General features: G+C 44.6%; 2 protein-coding genes and 1 long non-coding RNA gene across 9 annotated transcripts in view; 2 read left to right on the forward strand and 1 right to left on the reverse strand.

Moving 5' to 3' along the window:
• The window catches only part of TP53BP1 (tumor protein p53 binding protein 1), a 27,032-nt gene extending 25,211 nt beyond the window's left edge, over window positions 1-1,821 (forward strand). For 5 of the 7 annotated variants that reach the window (XM_026855630.1, XM_026855632.1, XM_026855633.1 and 2 more), the window contains 2 exons: window positions 728-873; window positions 1,457-1,821. In XM_026855630.1, coding sequence (XP_026711431.1) covers window positions 728-873; window positions 1,457-1,668 — 358 coding nt within the window. In that variant the 3' untranslated portion in view covers window positions 1,669-1,821. The remainder of the gene's footprint in view (window positions 1-727; window positions 874-1,456) is intronic. The other 2 variants (XM_026855631.1, XM_026855635.1) reach the window with 1 other exon arrangement.
• A 1,202-nt stretch (window positions 1,822-3,023) lies between these two features.
• On the reverse strand, window positions 3,024-17,354 carry TUBGCP4 (tubulin gamma complex associated protein 4). Its single transcript, XM_026855637.1, has 16 exons — window positions 17,235-17,354; window positions 16,701-16,754; window positions 16,189-16,245; window positions 15,522-15,601; window positions 15,022-15,223; window positions 12,823-12,988; window positions 11,601-11,725; window positions 10,888-10,938; window positions 10,392-10,497; window positions 9,962-10,069; window positions 9,587-9,725; window positions 8,978-9,155; window positions 7,905-8,039; window positions 4,706-4,822; window positions 4,149-4,288; window positions 3,024-3,837 (listed from the first exon to the last, which is right to left on the reverse strand). Exons 3-16 carry the CDS (start codon window positions 16,219-16,221, stop codon window positions 3,825-3,827), a joined length of 1,593 nt encoding a protein of 530 aa, XP_026711438.1. The 5' UTR covers window positions 16,222-16,245; window positions 16,701-16,754; window positions 17,235-17,354; the 3' UTR covers window positions 3,024-3,824.
• On the forward strand, window positions 4,837-7,622 carry LOC113483789. The gene is made up of 2 exons (XR_003399090.1): window positions 4,837-5,381; window positions 7,338-7,622. It is a non-coding gene; the product is annotated as an uncharacterized LOC113483789 (long non-coding RNA).
• Window positions 17,355-17,898: the final 544 nt, after the last annotated feature.

The raw sequence follows: 17,898 nt of genomic DNA on the forward strand, positions 1-17,898 counted from the left end.
CCCCCCCGCCACACGCACACACCCCCAGCACACACTCCCATCTCTTCCCTTGGGTTCCCAGTAACCCCTAATGCTGGGGTATGTTCGGGTGCCACATACACAAAAAAGCCTTCTGGGAAGGAGGGAAGATGTCAGTCTCCTCATGAGAAAGACAACACAGGCAAGATTTCCCACACACTTGGCTGACTTCTTCAGTTGCTCAGAAATGTATAAAGGAGAGTGAATCTACTGTGATTTCCTTTTCCTTTGGCGTGTTTTGCACCAGCTGTGTGTTCTGTGGAGTCTAATCCAGTAGGTCTGTTCGGAGAGAAAGAGTTGTCAGGCCAGACCCCTCAGGCAAAGTGAGGGGCAGGCAAAAGCAGTTTGTAAATCTCTGGGGTTTTGGGTGGAAGACTGCCTGCCTGCCTGTCTGCTCAGTCCTGTCAAAGCAGAGGCATTTTGGATACACCTAGAAAAGGTGGTTCAAGATTAAGGAGGAGCTTAGCCTAACTTTGGATTTAGGCTGATGCAAACACTGCCCACCAAAGTCGTCTAGCTCTGTTTTACTGTCTATAAACAGGAGTTGTTCCAGGTATTTTGGGGTGGTGGTAAGAGAGCAGGTCACTATGCAGGATAGTCCAGGAGCCGATACAGGAGCCAGTCAGGTGACTAGAAGTAGGTAATGGTCCTGAAATAAATCTCAGACTACTGGATATTCTTAGCAGTTTGCATTTCTCTTATTCTACAGGCACCCACGAGAGAACCCATTTCATAACCTGAAGGTTCTCCTGGTGTCAGACCAGCAGCAGAACTTCCTGGATCTGTGGTCTGAAATCCTCATGACGGGGGGAGCAGCATCTGTTAAACAGCATTACTCAAGTGCTCACAACAAAGGTATTCAGTGGCTGGTTTCTCAGGCCTAGTTGGGCATCCCATGGCACTGTGGTCTCTGGTATGGTTTAAAACCATTTAGGATGGGCTTACAAGGTTGTCTGTAAGCATAAAGGAAGGCAAGTGCAGACACTAGCTCTCTGCTTGAAGGTAATTAGAAAATTACATCTAGACCTTTCTGGAGAAGATGCTGCGGCAATCTAGGAGGTGAGCCGTCAGCTTCTTACCTATGTTGAAAGGGGAAAGTGGGCAAGAGTGGCTCCTGGACCTTCTATAGGCCATTCAGGCTCTGCTTCCTTGTCCTTCTGAGCTCAGCTGTCTCTCCCTATGGGATGTAGGCCCTAGTACTCACAGCCCAAGGTCTTGCTTATCTATTCTTGCCTGTAATGTTGGCTCCTGGGTTTCTGTTAATTTCTATTTGGACTAGAGGGAATTTTACTTGCAAGGTGCAGTGTGGATATAGAGCATGTCTTAATATTTACAAAGAGCATTCATGTGCTAGGAATGCCAGGACATGAAGAGAGAGGGATAGTGGTGAAACACTGATCTGCTGCAGAGAAGATCCTTTCTTTTTTTCACCTGACAGATGCCTGTCTTTCCTCCTGTGCAGATCTTGCTTTGGGTGTTTATGATGTGGTGGTGACTGATTTTTCCTGCCCAGCTGGTGTCTTGAAGTGTGCAGAAGCATTACGGCTGCCTGTTGTCTCACAAGAGTGGGTGATCCAGAGCCTTATTGCTGGGGAGAGAGTAGGCTACAACAAGCATCCAAAATACAAACATGACTATGTCCCCCACTAAGCTAAAACTTTGCCCTGCTGTCCCACTGTTGTGCAGACTGTGTCTTCATCAGGTTTTTAATGTTTGTGTAATTGGACAGTGTGCATGGATTGCTGTATATAGTTTTATCCGCTGGACTTTTATGATGAAATAAATGTTCAATCTCTTGTGGTAGTTGTTGGGACTCATTTATCTAAACTTACTCAAGGGCTGTGTCTAAAGAGAAGGGCAGAGAGAAATGCTTATGTATCTCTGAGCTGAATCGCACTAATACTCTACTTTCTGACCTCAACACAATAAAGGAAGGCAAGGGGCGTTCTCAGCTGGTAGCCTGTATTTACAGCAGCGAGTGCCCTGTGACCAAGTTCAGGGCGGCAGCAGCAGCACTTCTGTTCATTGAAAGAATAGCACTTTGTATACTCCTCCACCTTGCTACTGCTGCTGTTCTTCATTAATTTCATCACAATGTTGCTGAAGTGACTGGTAAGAATTTCTAGGACATGGTGCCATTTTGTTTGGGCTACATTTTCCCCGTTCTGACTATATATGTGTCAACCTGCCTCAGTGCAGACTGGCACTACCTAAGCAGAGATCTAGACACAGGGATCCAGGACAACTAAACTGGGGGGAGAGCGAGGTGCAGAGCATGCAATGGCTGTGTCTAAATGGCAGCTGGGTAAAGCTGCCTTGGAGCTGGTGCATTTACAGCCAGGCACTTTATCTTAGTGCTCACCTCACAGAAAGGCAGAACCTGGGCTTGACAGCTCCGGCAGTGCTGGAGGCTAGATGTGTACGCAGGCCTTCATCCAGCCTCACACGCAGTCTTTAGTCCCCTGCTTTGACAGTCTTAAGTTTTTCTTGATGTATATTATTTCCTAGCTCAGTCACTTTCTGACTGTTGTTCTGTAAATTTCACATCCAAAGTTTCTCACAACACCCTTTCACAGTTTTCTAGCTTTATTTTCATGGTCACAGGATTTTAAACTTTCCATCAAACACTGTCCTACCACAAACAGCTGCAGCTCATCACAGAGGCCAGGCCTCATACTTGCTGTTGTTTGTTACTGTGTTTTTCTGAGCAAGCAGAGAGTTTTTTTTTCTCCCCAAGGACATGTAACTTTCTTGAGAGCTGCAGCTTTGGATACTGTGAAAACACCAGCCCTTGGGGGTTGTGTTCTAACTGGGAAATGTGATAGTGATGTGTCACCTTATGACAAGACTGGAGGGATCTCCCACTCATCCCAATGCACTTAGGCCAAGACTTACAGCATGGCTGGGAAATCTTAGTAATGTGCACAGATACTGTTTTTCATTGCAATAAGGATGCTGTGCCACTGTTTGTCAATGTCTGTGCCCAAGGGCAATGTTCCACATAATTGCATGACAAGATGGTTTTATTCTGGACACTAGTAGCATTCCAGAGTCTTGCATGAGCACAGTACACAGAGCTGGCAGTGTAAAGCTTCTCCCTAGCTTTTGCTCTAGCCCCCTTCTCTGTCAGCAGAGGGAGGTTTGCACTTTGAAGAGAGCAAAGCTCCTACTTCTGATGTGATGTGTAAATTTAGTGCACACAAAATCTATTAAGTTATAGAGAAAGTATGTGACATCACCGCTGGATCCTCTGCAGATATGCTTTAACAGTGTACTCTGAGAAGGGATTCTTAAAGATCTATTCCTTCTTCCCTCCCCCTTCACCTCTGCCAGTGCAGTAGTTTTATTTACCTGGAAGGAAATATTTGATGAGCAGACATTGTGTACTGTAAATCAGTTTACTGCACAAGTGGATCTTCTGAATACAGCCAGAACTTCTTCCTAGTGAAGAACAACAGACTACTTCCTCCGTGCTCCAAACTGGCCAAGGGTCACAGTCCAGCTGAAAAGGTAAGAGAACATAATTCCTGCTGCACTCTGACTTTGTGAAGGGGCTCAGATTGCCTCTTTAGAAGCATTTGTAAGTACATGCAGGTCTGCAGAAAGTGTGTTTTTATCAGTTCAGAAAAAACAGAGTGGCTTCCTGCAGTCACCAGGCAGCCTCGTGTAAGTGGCACTTCCTTCCAGTTCCTCCTGACACGGTGGTTCACAAGGCAAGAGCCAGCTCCCAGTTGAGTGAGAACTTCCCAAGAGCACCCATCTCTGTTGCTTGACGCTTGTTGGTCACAGCCTGAAGGTCTTAGTGCTTAAACTCCAAAACTGCAAGAGAATGGTACAATATTAACTACGTATTGAAAGGAACTCCCCTTACCAACCCACATCAGCATTTCTCAGCCAGTATGAGCTAGCAGCTAGTTCATGTCAAAACCAACTGGAAGGGGAGAAGGCATAAGAAAACCAAAAATCAACTCACGCTGGTGTGTTACTTCTCTGTCATGGCATTTAGCAATACTTTGCTTCTAATTATTTCACCTTACACAACCACTGACAATGACTTATGCTCATTTAGATCACTTTGTACTTCAAGTACCTCAAGGTAACGCTACAAGCAACCCTGAAGATATTCCTACCTGCCCAGGGTCCCTCCAGCCTGGGTGTAGTATTTGTTATAATCCAAGCGTAGCAGCAGTTGAGCTAAGTCAGAGTTTATCTGATGGTTGCGAACACTAGACAGAATCTTGAAGAGAAGCGATGACTGACGACTGAATCCCTACAAATTAGAAGGAGTCAGTTCTGGGCACACTCAAGAAAAAAAGCAAGCAAGCCTTTCAACCCTTCCTGCCTAAACAATCCTGAAGGAATGACAGCCTGAAGGAAAGAATTGCTGCAGGAGAAGCGATGCTGGTGGTCCAGGGTAAGGGAAGCTGTCAGCTGCAAGCATTATTGGGTGTCAAGTATCCAAAAGAAGGGGTAGAGGCAACAACTGATATCCAACTCTTTTTTCTGCATATCTGCCCCCATTCCTCCTCTCTCTGCACATAGAATTTTTGACTTGGGAGCAGGCGATTAATTAAAACCATTACAAGCACTTAAACTCGCTCCTGTTCTACAGCTGTTAAAGCCAAGATGATGATGGCTTAGGCAAAGGTTTGCATGGGAGAACAGGTCCATATAAACACAGATTTACCTTCACCAAAATACTGAGTTGTGCAGCTCCCCGTTCATCTAATGGGCCCAGATTCTGACTGACCAGGGAACAAAAACTATGACAAAGATCCAGAATTTCATTTAAGCAGTGGAAAACCTGCATGGGATAAAACATAGGAGACAGTAGTTTAAACAGGGTGCAAACCCAGAGAAAGCTGTTCTTAGTACCTGAAAAGCTGCAGTGTTTATAATCAAGATGTTGCTGATACCCTGTTTTTGATCAGTAAGGAAGATGTTCAAGCACCCATAGTATTTTTGTAATGTTTTCTATGGAAAAATAACCTGTATGTTATACTGCATCTTCCCCCCGACCCCCAACCTTTTGCAGACCTTACTGGGGAGACAGCCACTGGCTTGAGCCATCTGCAGAGGCCCGGCAGTTGAACACTGGTTTTCCTGCCTGGCCAGCAGGCCACCACCACGGGCTCGGGACTGAGGAGGCAGCATAAAAAGCGGCACAAGCTGTGGTTAGAAGCCTTGGTTCCACTGTTCACACAACCTGGCATTTCTCTGGTACCAGCTGATCGAGGTAACATGCACTCAGGAGTGTTAAGAAAGCCCAGAGGCCTCACAGACAGAACTACCAGAACAGAAAAAAGTGCCAGACTGGATAACTGGTGTTCTGCCATCTTTATGCTACCGCCTCGTCAAAGGTGGTCCCCAGGTGCTCTAAGAGAAGCCAACGCCAGAGATGACCACCCTGGCTGAACAGGGAGCTTTGGCTGCAACTCAGGGAGGAAAGGAGAGTTTACAGCCTTTGGAAGAAGGAGCTAGCCACACACAGTGATTTACAGAGAGGCTATGTAGGGTGGAAATCAGAATGGCTAAAGCCCAACTGGAAATTAATTTGGCCTCTGCAATCAAGGATAACAAGAAAAGTTTCTGTAAGTATGTCAGTAGCAAAAGAAAGTCCAGGGAGAGTCTCCATCCCCTGCTAGATGCAGGAGGAAATTTGATAACAAGTGACGAGGAGAAGGCTGAGGTGCTTAATCCCTTCTTTGCCTCAGTCTTTAACAACAAGGTTAGTAGTATTGATGAAATCCAGCCTCCGACCTCCCTGCAATCCAGGAGACAGTCAGTGACCTACTGCATCACATAGACAAACACAAGTCTATGGGACCGGATGGAATACACCCGAGAGTGCTGAAGGAGCTGGCTAGGTGCTCGCCAGGCCACTTTCTATCATTTACGAGCAGTCCTGGCTGACCGGGGAGGTCCCAACGGATTGGAAATTGGCCAACGTGATGCCCATCTCTAAGAAGGGTCGGAAGGATGATCTGGGAAATTACAGGCCTGTCAGCTTGACTTCAGTGCCTGGGAAGCTGATGGAGCAGCTCATCCTAAACACCATCATGCAACACATGAGGGACAACCAGATGCTCAGGCCCAGTCAGCATGAGGTTATGAAAGGCAGGTCCTGCCTGACAAACCTGATCTCCTGTGACAGAGCGACCTGCTTATTGGATGAGGGAAAGGCTGTGGCTGTGATTTACCTTGACTTTAGCGAGGCTTTTGACACCATTTCCCACAACATTCTCCTGGCAAAAATGACTGCTCGTTTGGACAATCGCACACTTTGCTGGGTAAAAAACTGGCTGGACGACTGGGCCCAGAGAGTTGTGGTGAACGGAGTTAAATCCGGTTGGCAGCCGGTCACGAGTGGTGTCCCCCAGGGCTGGGTGCTGGGGACACTCCTGTTTAACATCTTTATTGATGATCTGGACGAGGGGATCAAGTGCACCCTCAGTCAGTTTGCTGATGACACCCAGCTGGGTGGGAGTGTTGATCTGCTCGAGGGTAGGGAGGCTCTGCAGAGAGACCTGGATAGACTGGAGCCATGGGCTGAGGCCAACTGCATGAGCTTCACTAAGGGCAAATGCCAGGGGCTGCCCTTGGGCCACAACAACCCCCAGCAGGGCTACAGGCTTGGGGAGGAGTGACTGGAGAGCTGCCAGTCAGAGAGGGACATGGGGGTGTTGATTGACAGCCGCCTGAACAGGAGCCAGCAGTGTGCCCAGGTGGGCAAGAACGCCAATGGCATCCTGGCTTGTGTCAGGATTAGTGTGGACAGCTGGGACAGGGACGTGATCTTACCCCTGTACTTGGTGCTGGTGAGGCCGCACCTTGATTACTGTGTTCAGTTTTGGGCCCCTCACTACAAGAAGGCCACAGTTACTTGAACATGTCCAGAGAAGGGCTACAAAGCTGGTGCAGGGTCTGGAACACATGTCCTGTGAGGAGCGGCTGAGGGAACTGGGATTTTTAGTCTGGAGGAGAGGAGGCTGAGGGGAGACCTCATCACCCTCTACAACTCCCTGAAAGGAAGCTTTGAGCCTCTTTAGCCTAGTAGAAGGCAACAGGACAAGAGGGAATGGCCTCCAGTTGCACCAGGGAAAGTTCAGACTAGATATTAGGAAGCATTTCTTTCCAGAAGGGGTTGTTGGGCGTTGGAATGGGCTGCCCAGGGAGGTGGTGGAGTCCCCATCCCTGGAGGTGTTCAAGAGTAGGGTCGATTTAGAGCTTAAGGATATGCTGTAGGTGGGAACTGTGCTAGGAGAACAGCTGGACTAGATAATCTCCAGGGTCCTTTCCAACCTCGATGATTCTGTGAGTGGAACAGTGAAACGTGCAAGATCTGCCTATCACTGTGTTTCACTGACACCAACCTTCCTTGGGAATGGTTCTGTGAGGGCATGTGTTCACTAAAAACTGTACCATATTTTTTACTAAAGCAACCATAAACAAGACCCTTAAACTCCACTCAGGCACATCTCAACTATTTTTCTCCTCCAAAGTGTAAGAGGGATTTTTTTCTAATCGAATGCATTTCAGAATGAATCCCTCAGCAATACAGTTCTCAGCACTATGCTAATCAGTACTTCATAAAATTGCCTGTGTGAAAATACAGCAACAGAATTTAAGGTTAACTGAACACAGGAATAATCTTGATTTTAAATTGCAAGGAATGCAGTATCCACACTCACCAACTGTAAATTAAGTGATCTCAATTCAGTTATCTGTTCTAGTTTATACCTGCTTTATTCCTAGAACTGTAGTCTGTGCTCTGCAGGAGATTATCACTGATATGTTTTAAAAGAGACTGTCATAGCTACTCAAAAGTGTGTTTCTTAGGACAGTTGGAGAATTTGTAGAAAAAGGTGAAAACAAGACCTACTTACAGGTTTTAGGAGGATGAAAGACTGAGCCAGCAGATTACTTAAGAAATGATCATGAGCCAATCGTATACTCTCAAAATCTCGCGTGGCATTTATCTGCTGCAGGAGCTGTGAGAACTGAGACTCCAGTACGTCTACCTGATGGATATGTAAAGAAATCTCATTAGTATCTTGAGGACTGGGAGTACTTCAGACCAGCCAGAAGTTTTGTGTAAGAAATTTACTTTCCTTATTGCTACTCTTAGCTTAGAGGCTGAGGATCACCTCTCTGCCTCCTGAATGGCGAATTACCTAAACCAGTAATCTATAAGGGGGCAGGGTGGGGACATATGGACCAATACACAGTTTTTGATGCCTAAGTATTATCTAAGTAGAAAGGGAAACTATCACTTTCTTTAAGATTAACTATTGAAAAAGGATACAACTAGCATGTAAACAAATATATTGATTGTAATAATCTCTGAACTTTATACTGGGAGACACTAACTGGAATCTTGGGGCAAAGGCTGCAGTGTAAAAGCTCAGCAAGATTATTCTGGAGGATCTAGAGTAGGATCCCATAGGAAGGCCAGGCACCCTCAATTCAGCTGTTACATCTATTCACAAAATTATAATCCTCACAAAATCATGCTACTGGTAACTGCTGTTTACATTTGAAAAGTCTCTTTTTTTACTTCAAATGGTCAGAATATGGCTTCTTTCAATTCTTAAGGAAAAAAAAAAAGCCTAACAAAAAAACCCAAAACAACTTGTCACTTAAACTGGAGTTCATGTGAAGGGAGGAAGCTGGGATGGTATCTTAATGAGGCTACTTCAGAGATGACTCTGGTTCCTCATAAATGTTCAGTAGCACTGGAGAGCCAAACCTCTTGCATTTCCAGTAACACAGTCACTGATTCACAAGTCCAAAACTTTATAATTGTAGGACTAAATCTGGGAACTCGGAGAAAGTTCTAGACTGATTTCCTTAAGGTAAAAAGAATCTGAACCCTGAAAGACATGACTTCAGTGCTCCCTCCATGCATTTCTGGCAGTGCCTGACTGAACAATAGTTTACCTTTCTCTATAATCCTGACCTGCAGATAATACTGAAGATTGTCCACAAGGAAAGCCATGTGATCCCTCAGACGCCACTTGATGGCATCAGTTCTGTTGGATTTCAGATGTTTGCGTTGCATCTGGAGAGCCCAGCAGTGCTGTAGCTCAGCCTGGACTCGTCGCACACTCAGCAAGTATTTGAACACAACGTTGTACCTACAGTCAAAAAATACGAAGTTTAAGATTAAAATCTTCCTTGGGTGCAGGTACTGGAGAACATAACCATGCAAGACTGGAAGAAGAAACAGGAGGTGGCTGCCAGCCAACAGACAGGGTAGGTCAGGTGATGGCCTAAAAAATACAAAGTTAATTTCACCATAGGAAGAGCTGACAATGCTCTGTCAAAGCAGCACTGTTCGTTAAAAAAAATCTGTCAGCATTTTGCAGGTTTTACTGTCACTACAACAAGTACCCTCAATATGAGTAAGTGGAAAGAGTCATTTTAAGGTTTAAGAAGCAAGATGAAGTATTATAGCTCTACCTTTCTTTCCACAGAAGGGGAAAAAAAAACCCACAACACCACATTAGTGGGTGCTGAGATCAGGGAACCTATTGATGAATATACAAAGACCATACCTAGTACTTACTTCTCCAGAACAGCAGGAGTAAAGAGAATGTGCAGTGGCCATTGCACTTTGTAAGAAAGGCCCAGAGCTGCCCATCCAGATGCAGGGGCTTCACGTGGAGATAACTCCCGGGAAGGCCCTTCACGAGTCTGAGAAGTATCTGGAAACAAATGAGGTGCTGAATTAAGTTGTCTTCTCAGTCAAGATAACCATGGCAAGGAAGACAAGGGGAAAGAACAGAGTGAAGAAGAGCCAAAGCAGGGCAGGCCGTCATGTAGGGCTGCACAGGGAACAAAGGTAGTATTTCTTTAACTTCAGAGAAGGGTAAGTAGTGGGACTTGAAAACAAGGTCATCATCTCTCTGCTTAACTTGCTACTAAAAATGCAAGTAGATACCTTTATGCTCCTTTCCATGATACTCAATGGTTAAGTGAAGCAGAGGAAGAAGGTTGTCATCATCTAACAGCACCTTATGAGCAGACTGCTGAAACGCGACGTTGACATCTGACAAGAGAGCACAGATACCAACAGTAAGATGATGCAGATACTGCTATTTTTGCACCCATTAATTATTTATGCTCAGCCATAAAAAACAACGACATGCTATTTCCACTCGTTTCATTTAATTCCAGTTTCAAACATGAAGTGAAACCTGCCATCTGAGAGCTTCCAAGATGTTATTTTCACCCAGTGAGACACTCTAATTCACAAGTGCTATTCTTTCAGAACTAACAGCAACATGCAGAGGATAAAAGAGAGGTCTTCTGGACTGGACATGACTATACCATAGCGAGGAGAGTTTGGTAAGCAAAGAAGCAATACTCACCATGTTCAGTTACAGCCGTAGGTGGTGTTTTTAACATTTGCTGTGCAGTGTCAATAAAGGCCTGAAACAGCTCACCTCTTCCCAAAAGGTAAAAGTCTTTTATAATCTGTGGAGATAAATTTTTTGTATATAAGTATATCATAAACTGAAATTTTAAGGATCCTAGCTGATAGCATCCAGTTTTACTATTGCTTGGACAACTTCTGTCACTTAAAACACAGCTAGAGAGCTCTGAATTTCAACCAGTGCCCAAAAAGTCTACCCTGCCTTTGCTTCAAGATGCAAACCACAAAACCACATATACATACCCCTCTAACTCTGTCTCTGACCAAGTTCTATTGCTCTGTGCTTATTCTTAAGATCTGGAAAATGAAAACAGCTTTACCTAAAAGAAGGAAGGGCAGAATCTAACATAGTAAAGAATTTAATGGGAAAGAGCCATTAAAAAAGAAAAACCTAAGCTGATTTATCAAAAAGAAGCTAGCAGTTAAATTACCTTCAGTTGTCCCAGTAAATCTGACTCCTCCACCATCAGTTTCCAAAGATGCTAGTGAGGAAACAAAAAAATAAAAGAAAGCTCCCTTCAGATTTATCTAAACCCATTTGGTGAGAACAGTAGCTGTCTTAAAATACAATCATGCATATAAAAAAGCACCTATATAGAATGCTATATAAAGCACAAGAGAACACGCTAAGAATCCTGCCTGTAGGCAGCCCACGCTACTAGTCAGTACACTCTTGATGTATACCAGAAAGAAACTGCCTAGGAAACGTGACAACCCATGACAAAAAAATAAGCAAGTTCTTATTAAATGAGTTCCACCCCAGCTTTGTTCTCACTTCTTTGACCTCCCCATCTTCTCAGGTTCCCTCCCAGCCCTAAATGAAAAAAAGATTAAAAATCACTAAAGCAAAGAATTTCTCCAGCGAGATGCCATTATGCTGAAAGCATGATGAATGTTATGAAGTTCTTTCAAGTGAAATAAAAAAAAAATATATATAAAAATTCTCTTCTTTCCCCCACGAAAGTGCATAGTATTTGTTAGTGTCCTTTTGTCACCAGAAGTTGGGGTGACATGAAGCTCTGAGCCCCGTAAGAAAGCCACCTGCAGCATTCACACACTTGTTCAACCACTGATTCTAAAGAGCCACCTCCTCCCTGTCTTTCACACAGCCAAGAGCTCCCGTTACCCTTCCCAGGACCCTCACCTCAGCAACAGTGCTCCGTATCCAGTCAACCACGGATTCAAAGTCCACTAAGCTGAAGAGTGGTTGCTGCTTGAGTCGATGGAGCTCTGCTGCAAAAGTGTCCTCCTGGTTTTTTAGGATGGAGCCTGCGCAGTGGTGAGAAGAGCATAGTGGCAGTGACAAGGAATGGTGTTTGGAGAAGTGCAGATCCCTCTCAGCACAGAAAGGCTGCCCCCGCAGCACCGTCCCAGGTCTGGTGAGGAATGTGAAGCCTCAAAGTACAGGTACCAGGGTACGAGACAACTATTGCACGTACGGTTAGAGTACAGACACCCCACGTGGCAGTGCTGTGCCGTCAGTAAGCACCCAAAATACTGTTCATGTAAATGGCTGCTGCTAACAGCCCTCTTCCTAGGGCTGAGCTAGATCTCTGAACCCACAACTTTTCTGCCAGATTAACCAGTTGGTTTGGTTCTCCATCCACACCTGCCCCTTTCAGATCTGTCCTACTGCTTGAACTTGGGGATTTTTTTTTTTTTTAACCAAGCTAGGAGACAAATTTTTTTCATCTGCCTTCTGTTAAGGCGAGAAAACAGTCTAATTTAATCAGTCCTTTGTTCTCTGCAATGTCAAGTTACTTCAGTACTTTTGCGTAGACAAGCTCAAGATAGAGCGGTCCCCAAGTGGTGCAGGAATGTATTTCCATCAGGCTCTCAAAGAGAACCATCAGCTGGAATTGTCTCTCTCTTGTTCTCTTTAGGCTCCTTCTTGATCATTTGTCTTCCACAGTGACCTCTGGGACCACCTTGCAATGAATCTCTTATGTCTGTGGATGCGCTTTAATCCTGTGACACCATTCTGCAACATGTTCACTCAGAGCAAGATGTGCCCTTGTGTCTCTCTGTGCCCTTCAGGGAGAGGGATGCAAACTGAAAACATGACCTTTGCAATTGCTTTATTTATCCAGAGAAAATCACAGTGACTTGTTACTGGAAACTTGGAGACTGTGTTTGGGAAGTGTTATTATTATTATTTACTCATCCTGTTCTTATACCAATCCCTTGGAATCGATCCAAAGCAGAACACTGGGGCCACTGCTCTGTCCTGGCACAACCATGCCTATCTTCTGAGGAATACTGGCCAGTAGTCAGAGGCTGTTGAGGCATTCATTAATGCAACATTTTGGAAGATACTTGTCAATCACGCGTAACTGAGCAAAGGCTGCAAGAAAGATGTTCCTTACCTTTTCTGGTCAGGTTAACATTTTGATTCTCAAACATCTGTACAGATTCTCCCACAAAGAGGATTTTCTCAGCAACCCGCACAGGAATGTATGAAGGCAGCATTTCTACTCGCAGAGAAAACTGTTTTAGAGATGGAGCTAACATGTTCTCCTCCTCGATCAAGCGCTGTCAGAGACCCCGGGGAAATCAAACAAAAAAAAGTGTGAGAAAACCAGACAGAAAAGGTGTGTAAAGGGAGCAGGGGGGAGAGGCAGAACCAAAGTATATTTGAAGTAAGCAGAAAGGTAGAAAACCTGATCTGCATCATTTAAGAGCCTGAAAACTTTTATATTTCTATTACGCTAGCAGATCTCCCTAGAGAAGATGCTGCTTTCATCAGAGAGGGGAGCAGAAGCAGGACAAGAAGCAGCTAAACCTTTGTGGAACAGCAGCAAATTGGCTCTCCCAAAGGATAATGTTAAATCAGCCAACAGAATTTTTGTTGCAACTGCATTACATTAGGTTTTTTGCAGCCATAAATATGTTCGTTAGCACTACCAAAATAATCCTCCCCTACATCCATTCCTATATGTTTTAACCCTGCTAGAACACTTGTGATACGGGCCAAATGTAAACACTCTCACTAGTGAGCTAATAGGCTAAGGATCTGAAGGCTTGTTAGCATAAATTAGGCAGTTTTCTCAGTTCCTGCAAAAGGTGTTTAGAACAATACAGTAAGCTACTAACTTTCTTCTGAATGTATTAATAAAGAACTCCAAGTACAGAGGCAAGGTTTTCCCTCGGAGAGGCCATACAGATTATTTCATTTGGCTCTCTTGTTATTGGAGAATTAGGTTCACTAGTCTATAATCCAAAAAACACTGTGCTGACAAATTTTTGAGAACATTTGCCATCTACAGAATTCTTCATTTTAATAGAGGAGTTGAGTACAAGTTTGTATACTGAAGTTCACAGCTTGGCAATTCTTAAGATTCTTAACACTTTTAGATGAGGAAACACCCAAGTATTTTACTGGCCAATCCCATCAAAACTCCGTATTTCTTATTTTTCTCTCTGACTGAAGAACTGCCAAGACTGGTAAGTCAATAATACTAACAAAGAGCATTATAATTAGGCTCTCTTGGTGTTCTCTTCTTAATGCCTACATTTTCCACCACTGATCTAGAAGACTCACCAATATTCAGGCTCTCTTGGTGTTCTCTTCTTAATGCCTACATTTTCCACCACTGATCTAGAAGACTCACCAATATTCACATCCTTCCTATACCCGATATAGTGAAATAATAATTTTTCACTAACTGCCTTTTAAAGTTTTCCCTTGTTTTCACCTGTGTGTAGTCTGTCCTCAGCAGAGACTCTGTGTACAGGGCACTTAATCAATATGCAACGCAGGGCGTTTTGGAGGTGAATCTTCTGTGGGTTCACAGACAAGCTGCATGCAACACGTTAACACCATGGGTGCCCATGAAATGTTTTCTCACAGTAAACTAGAGTGTAAATCTACAGAATTGCAGTTGCTCCTCACTGGTCCCCGATACAGGCGCTATTCAGATGCACAGTGTGGGAGATTACTCCCCTGAGAAAGCTGCTTCACACAAGGGCACTCCCACGGCCTGTCATCTCCGTGAGGAGCTCCTGCATTTCACCACTGTGCTGGCAGGTTGATCTCTTGCTTAGCCTAGCACCCTGGACGTGTTCTTAGCAGCCTCTGGACTCTCATGTAGCACATTTTCCCCAGTAATGTCAGCAGTGTTATCCTGATAGGTAAGATCTGCACAACAAACAGTTGTGCAAGAAAGATACCTGGCCCAGCTGCCAACAGAAAGGGTGCAAGTCAAGCCAACCCCCGGCTCCCCACACCTTCCCCTTGCACTTGCTTGTCCTGTCAGTGCCTGTGTGCAGCAGATCAGTGCTGGCCATAAGGAGTCAGAGAGTCAGTCAAGAGCAGGGTGAGTACAGCACTTCCAGTTCCTTCACGCCAGCATCTACAGATTCCATCCATGGGGCAGCTGTGCCAAACAGTGTCTCTGTTCTTTATGCCTGGCTGTAACCCATTGCAATATTCTGTTGATCTGCCATTCCACCAGCTCTCAGCACACGTCCAGCCTAGCATAGCTAGCACTGGAGCAGAAGACAATCTATTTCTCCTTTAGTTCCCTAAGGACTGAAGGATGCCAAGCTATGACTTGCAGTCTTACCAGGTCCTGCAGTTCTCGTAGCTGTTTTCCTGTAAGTCCCCCAATTCCTAGGTCATCATCATCTTCTTCAGGTTGGCTGGGGACATTCCCAGAAGAGGGGCCCTGTTTGATAAAGAACTCTTCATGCTGGTCTAGTAGCAATCCATGCAGCATCCAGGCAGAGAGCTGCTTATACATGACTCCATGACACACAGCCAGAATCCTGAGGTCAAGAGAAACAGACAGTGGGGTCTCTGCACACAGTAATCAAAACCCAATTGTACATCATCCTAGAAAGTCCAGTTAGTCAGGCAATACTAAGTCCAAACTAAGGAGAAAGCCTTAATTCCTGCTGTAAGCATGCTTTAGATACATAATGGGGACTGTGGCAGTTTTCCCTGCGTGCTACTCCTACTTTTATATCATGCAAGCCTGTAGTTTTCACAAGTAAGAAAATAATTTTGACACTAATTCCAGTTACTACAGAAGAATTAAATAATAGCTTTACTGTATCTACATACTTTTCAAGAGCACTGCGAACAGGAGGCAACCCCCCACAGCTATGTTTGTGGACTGTCTCCAATATCTGACATCCATGAATCTACAGAAAGAAAACACGGTTAGACTGGGCCTATTATTTGGATCTGTACTGACCTTTTCAGACATATAAACGCTACACTTTCGGCTAACAAGAAGATGCCTTAAGAAGCTGCACACATCTTAGAGAAAGAAAGATGTAACATATGCCATGTAGTGAAAAAAAGAGGCCTTCTATATGTGGCTCCACACCCAAGCTTCTCTCAAAATTTCCCTTAACAAAAAGTAAGTATCTCTGGATCCTGAAAACATTAGCTTCTGCCTTTTTTTTTTTTTTTTTTTCCAGGTGACGGTGGGAGAATACTGACTCAGAAAAGAAGAAATTCCAACCAGCATCATCTTGTACTATGAAATGTATTGTGATTATAAAATCCAACTCATCATAGATCATACTGACAATGAGGAAGTCAAATCCAGTGTAAATGGATTTGCAAAATAGTTATTCGATACTTACAGTAGTACTAGGAATAGGGTACCCATTGCTGAAACCACATTCTTTCCTAGTATTAGACGTCTGGGATAGGGGCAGAAAGAACTTTATCACCAAGAGAGGAAACCTATTAAGAGAAACTAGCTACAATTTTACCGTACCTTCTGAGTCTTGATCTGTTCAACCATCACCATCACAGAGGGGAAGAGTAACTGAAACTGCAGAACAAGGAACAAAATACTGAATTAGGTTGTTATGCAAGGGAGAGAAAAACTCTACTTGAGTAAGTGTGGACAATATCTGATGACAAGCATTTAATGAAACTGTCACCTGGCTTTCCCCACAAATTAGAAACACAACATGAAAATCTCTGGGAAGTATGTTCTCTCTCCACTGGACCACGATGCATGAAGTTACTGCATCCCACCTGCAGTTCAGGCTAAACACAGGCAGTGAGGAGTATGTGAGCATCAAGGTGGAGGACCTCAGCGACCTCAGCTTTATGTCAGAGCACAGGCGATCCTCTGAGCATGAATAAGGGACTACAGACGTGTTAAAAAGAAACGGCATGATGTGACAGACTAACCCTTATTTATCCCACCCACTTTCTTATTAGACTCAAGAAGTGACAAGAGTAACCAAAGAGCACGATGTGTTTACTAACATGACATACCTGGTCCAAGGAATAATTAACATGCGAGATAGAAAGATGTGGGTCAGCCAGAAACTGTAATAACAACAAAGCAAGGAATGAAAATTAAAATAAGGCATGGATAAGTAAAAAAAGCATGTTTGGCTCTATATTTCAAACCTTTAGTTCCCACAGCTTTTTTCATGCTCCACAGATTTCTGGGCTGTGTCCCATTTTAGCATAACAACCACTGGATGTTGACAGCTGCTAATCCAATAGAGATTAATTAAAACTTTTACAACTGAAAACAGAAGTCACAATAGTCTGAGGCAGCACTGGGCTCAGAGTCAGATGGGGCACTTCCTGAATTGAAGGTAGAAGAGACTTATTAGAATGAAGTGTCATTTACAATAACACCTCACAGGAATAATCTGGAAGATGTCCCTGATGTGGAAAGGAAAATACCCTTTTCTCCTTTTTAGTTACTACGACTTAGCATATTAATTGCAGAAATGACAACTTTCCACAATCTGTCCGCGGCAGGACAGCCTCTTGTTCCAAGTCTCTCTCCTTTACCTCTTGTTCTAGGTCAAGTAGTGCTTGTCGATATGGCTGCAGCACTGAATCAAGGCCTGTGCAGAAGGCTCGCAAGTAAATGCCATGTAATCCACTCTGGTTTTGCTGAGATGGATGATGGTCCTGAAACCAAACAATAAAATCTACATCAGCTCCCCAGTGCAGGTCTAAAGAGTAAAGGGGTTTCTGTGCAGCATTACACCAGCTGCCAGTGGTCCAAAGATGTTGGAGTGCACGTCAGCCCACCAGAAAGTGCCCAGAAGAAAAAAAACAACACAGAAGTTTGTCACAAGGAGAGTTACTTGAGCAGGGTTACTATTTAGCTCTTCTGTGGACACAGGCAAGTGCTGGGAACCACCGGTAACCTTGGTGCTTCTCTGCACTTATGCACACCTCTCAGATCTCGAGGCTCTTCACAAACCACGAGGACTCACGACAGCACAGGGACGAGCATCCTGTGCAGGTCACAAACCCCGGCCAGTCTGCGGTGACCAGAAATTATTACGGTACGCTTCTGCAAGAATGAGATTTTACACTTGGCCCATCCCACTTGGCCCGGCCTTAGGTGCCTCGCACAGAGCTTCCCGCGGCCCTGCTCGGGAAAGCCTTTCTCGGCGCGGGCGCGCTGCGGGACATCCGCGCACCGGCGGCCCTGGACCGGCCC

Source organism: Athene cunicularia (assembly GCF_003259725.1).
Source record: "Athene cunicularia isolate RWA chromosome 10 unlocalized genomic scaffold, athCun1 chr10_part1, whole genome shotgun sequence".
NCBI classification, from domain to species: Eukaryota; Metazoa; Chordata; class Aves; order Strigiformes; family Strigidae; genus Athene; species Athene cunicularia.

What these genes read in the sequence shown, in the direction of transcription:
- TUBGCP4 (XM_026855637.1), bottom strand. Translation starts at nt 16,221, where the DNA reads ATGGTGATGGTTGAACAGATCAAGACTCAGAAG. An exon ending in AACAGATCAAGACTCAGAAG is followed by an intron (nt 15,602 to 16,188) that starts GTACGGTAAAAT and finishes TTCTTTCTGTAG; the next exon opens with ATTCATGGATGTCAGATATT. An exon ending in ACTCCTGCTGTTCTGGAGAA is followed by an intron (nt 9,156 to 9,586) that starts GTAAGTACTAGG and finishes TTTTGACTGTAG; the next exon opens with GTACAACGTTGTGTTCAAAT.